The sequence below is a fragment of the Portunus trituberculatus genome, unplaced genomic scaffold (assembly GCF_017591435.1).
Source record: "Portunus trituberculatus isolate SZX2019 unplaced genomic scaffold, ASM1759143v1 PGA_scaffold_492__1_contigs__length_19819, whole genome shotgun sequence".
NCBI classification, from domain to species: Eukaryota; Metazoa; Arthropoda; class Malacostraca; order Decapoda; family Portunidae; genus Portunus; species Portunus trituberculatus.
In genome coordinates, this window is record NW_025541660.1 from 1 (window position 1) to 2,500 (window position 2,500).

Genomic DNA, 2,500 nt, shown 5'->3' on the forward strand with positions numbered 1-2,500 from the left:
TGGCTCGCCGAGGCGGCGTCAAGCGCATCTCCGGTCTCATCTACGAGGAGACTCGTGGGGTGCTAAAGGTGTTCCTCGAGAACGTCATCAGGGATGCCGTCACCTACACCGAGCACGCCAAGCGCAAGACCGTCACTGCCATGGACGTCGTCTACGCCCTCAAGCGTCAGGGACGTACCCTCTACGGATTTGGCGGTTAAATCTGGTGTCTGGAATTTGGTGTCAACAACAGCAACTGCAAAAGCACCATAAGAAAAGAGTCAACATATCCCGGACCTTTTATAGGTCCACACAAATGAAGAGAAGGAAAAAGTTATAGACTAACACTACTAGGACTATGGTTGTTCCAAGTAAAAGTGTTGTCCCTACTCTTTACGTCATTATTACAATTTGTGTGTGTGTTTTTTTTTTTTTTTTTTTTTTTTTTTTTTTTCTTTTTTCTTTTCCTTTCTTTCTATTTGTTTTCCTCTCTGTTTTATCACTCAAAGGTAAATCAAATGAAAGAGAAAGGATTATCAACTAAGTGATGTGAGGTCAGACACCAACCGCTGCTACAGGTGCTGTTTGTTTGTTTGTTTGTTAAGCTTCCGCCCATTAGTGGCGCAGGCAATTTTATTTCTTTATAGTGGTACCCATACAAGGAGGGAGGGTCCATATCAACACCGAAGCGCATCATCATCATCATCATCATCATCATCATCTTTGGTGTAGCCACCTAGATAGAACCTGGGTACCGCGGTGACATGTAGGTAGGTAGGTACCTTTCATTAAATCCCCCTCGCCGACTGACATACCTTCAAAACGGTGTGTGGTGTGATTCTTTCGAGCCGACGCGTGAACGTCTGTCTGTCTGCCCGATCCCACGTCCACCACCTTATCCACTATGGTCTGACCGCTTACTTGTATGGAGATCTTTTAGGTTTTTTTTTTTTTTTTTTGTTCCTGCCGGGAATTTTCCGGCCTGCAGCGCTGTCACACTCCAATACGCACACCTTAAAGAACAAAAAAAAAAAAAAAAAAAAAAAAGTTGGAGAGTTTCTGTTTATCTTTAAATATATTTTGCATTGTTTTTGCAAACAAACACAGCAATACTTGACATCGTTTGATCCGCGCGCCCTCCCCTCTCGGGGATGACCGCCGAGTGAGATCACAGGTCAAAGTGAAAGCGTTAATCCATGGGTCACTCACTCACTCCCTCCCTGTCCCTACCTACCACCTACCAGCCAGGAGGGAAGCAAGAGAGGGGACACTTGCACGCACCAATACGCACCTTAAGTCAGGTAGGTACTTAATACTTGGTAATTGAACGGTGTTGTATTATATACATTGTGATGCTCTAAAAGAAAAAGAAAAGAAAAAAAAAAAAAAGAAAAGGCAAGTTGGAGTAAGCTTCTTGTTTATCTTTGAACATATTTCGCATTGTTTGTTTGTTTTTTTTGCAAACACAGCAATACTTGACAACGTTTAATCCGCATCTCTTGGATGACTGCCGAGTGAGATCACAGGTCAAAGTGACCGACCGCGTTAATTGATCCCTGTCCCGCTAGCTACCTACCAGCCAGGAGGGAAGCAAGAGAGCAAGACAGAGAGGGGCGTGTGCGGGAAGCAAGGTCCTCATTGACACACGGGCCCTAATCCCATAATTTGCTCAGCGCAAGGCGTTTTTTTTTTTTTTTTTTTTTTTTGCAGCGCTGCAGGCCGGAACAAAAAAAATAAAGAGAAAAAAATTCTACCATTAGCATTTCTATCATTCATTATCAAAAAAATATATACCATCATTATTATTAATATCATGGTTAACACTATAGTCTATTCAATTCTCTAGATGTGTCAATGTGTGGCTCCGAAGAGGAGCCGGATGTATATACTTGTTGGTGATGATATTGAGGAGGAGAGGATTTACTTCTTCTCGGTCTTCTTGGGAAGGAGCACAGCCTGAATGTTTGGCAGCACGCCACCCTGTGCAATGGTGACCCCGGAGAGGAGCTTGTTAAGTTCCTCGTCGTTCCGGATGGCCAGCTGCAGGTGACGCGGGATGATGCGAGTCTTCTTGTTGTCGCGGGCGGCGTTGCCGGCAAGCTCGAGGACTTCGGCGGCCAGGTACTCCATGACCGCTGCAAGGTACACGGGGGCGCCAGCCCCCACTCGCTCGGCGTAGTTGCCCTTCCTCAGGAGGCGATGAATCCTGCCGACCGGGAACTGGAGTCCAGCACGGCTGGAACGGGACTTTGACTTTCCCTTCACCTTTCCTCCTTTGCCGCGTCCGGACATGGCGAGTAGTGGTGGTAGTAGTAGGTGGGATTAACAAGTAGTAGTGGTAGTATTATTAGCAAGTAACACTCCGTCAGCTGCGGGAGCGAGTCGGTGTGTTGTGCGTTATCTGTTCTTCGGCGGGCTCGTTTCCTCTATATAAAAGGAAGATCGGATCAGCGCGTAACACGTAACGCCCAACCGGGAGGCTGGCTCTCGCGGCGACTCGCGATCCTGAGCAGGATTGCTT

General features: G+C 46.6%; 2 protein-coding genes across 2 annotated transcripts in view; one reads left to right on the plus strand and one right to left on the minus strand.

The window, feature by feature from the left end:
* Positions 1-1,735: 1,735 nt before the first annotated feature.
* Positions 1,736-2,408, minus strand: LOC123500823 (histone H2A). Its single transcript, XM_045249424.1, has one exon. It carries the CDS (start codon positions 2,269-2,271, stop codon positions 1,900-1,902), a length of 372 nt encoding a protein of 123 aa, XP_045105359.1. The 5' UTR covers positions 2,272-2,408; the 3' UTR covers positions 1,736-1,899.
* Positions 2,409-2,491: 83 nt separating this feature from the next.
* LOC123500821 (histone H2B-like) overlaps positions 2,492-2,500 on the plus strand; it is a 550-nt gene continuing 541 nt past the window's right edge. Inside the window, exon 1 of the mRNA XM_045249422.1 lies at positions 2,492-2,500. This exon is cut by the window's right edge and continues 541 nt beyond it. The gene's annotated coding sequence lies outside the window, so the exon portion shown is untranslated.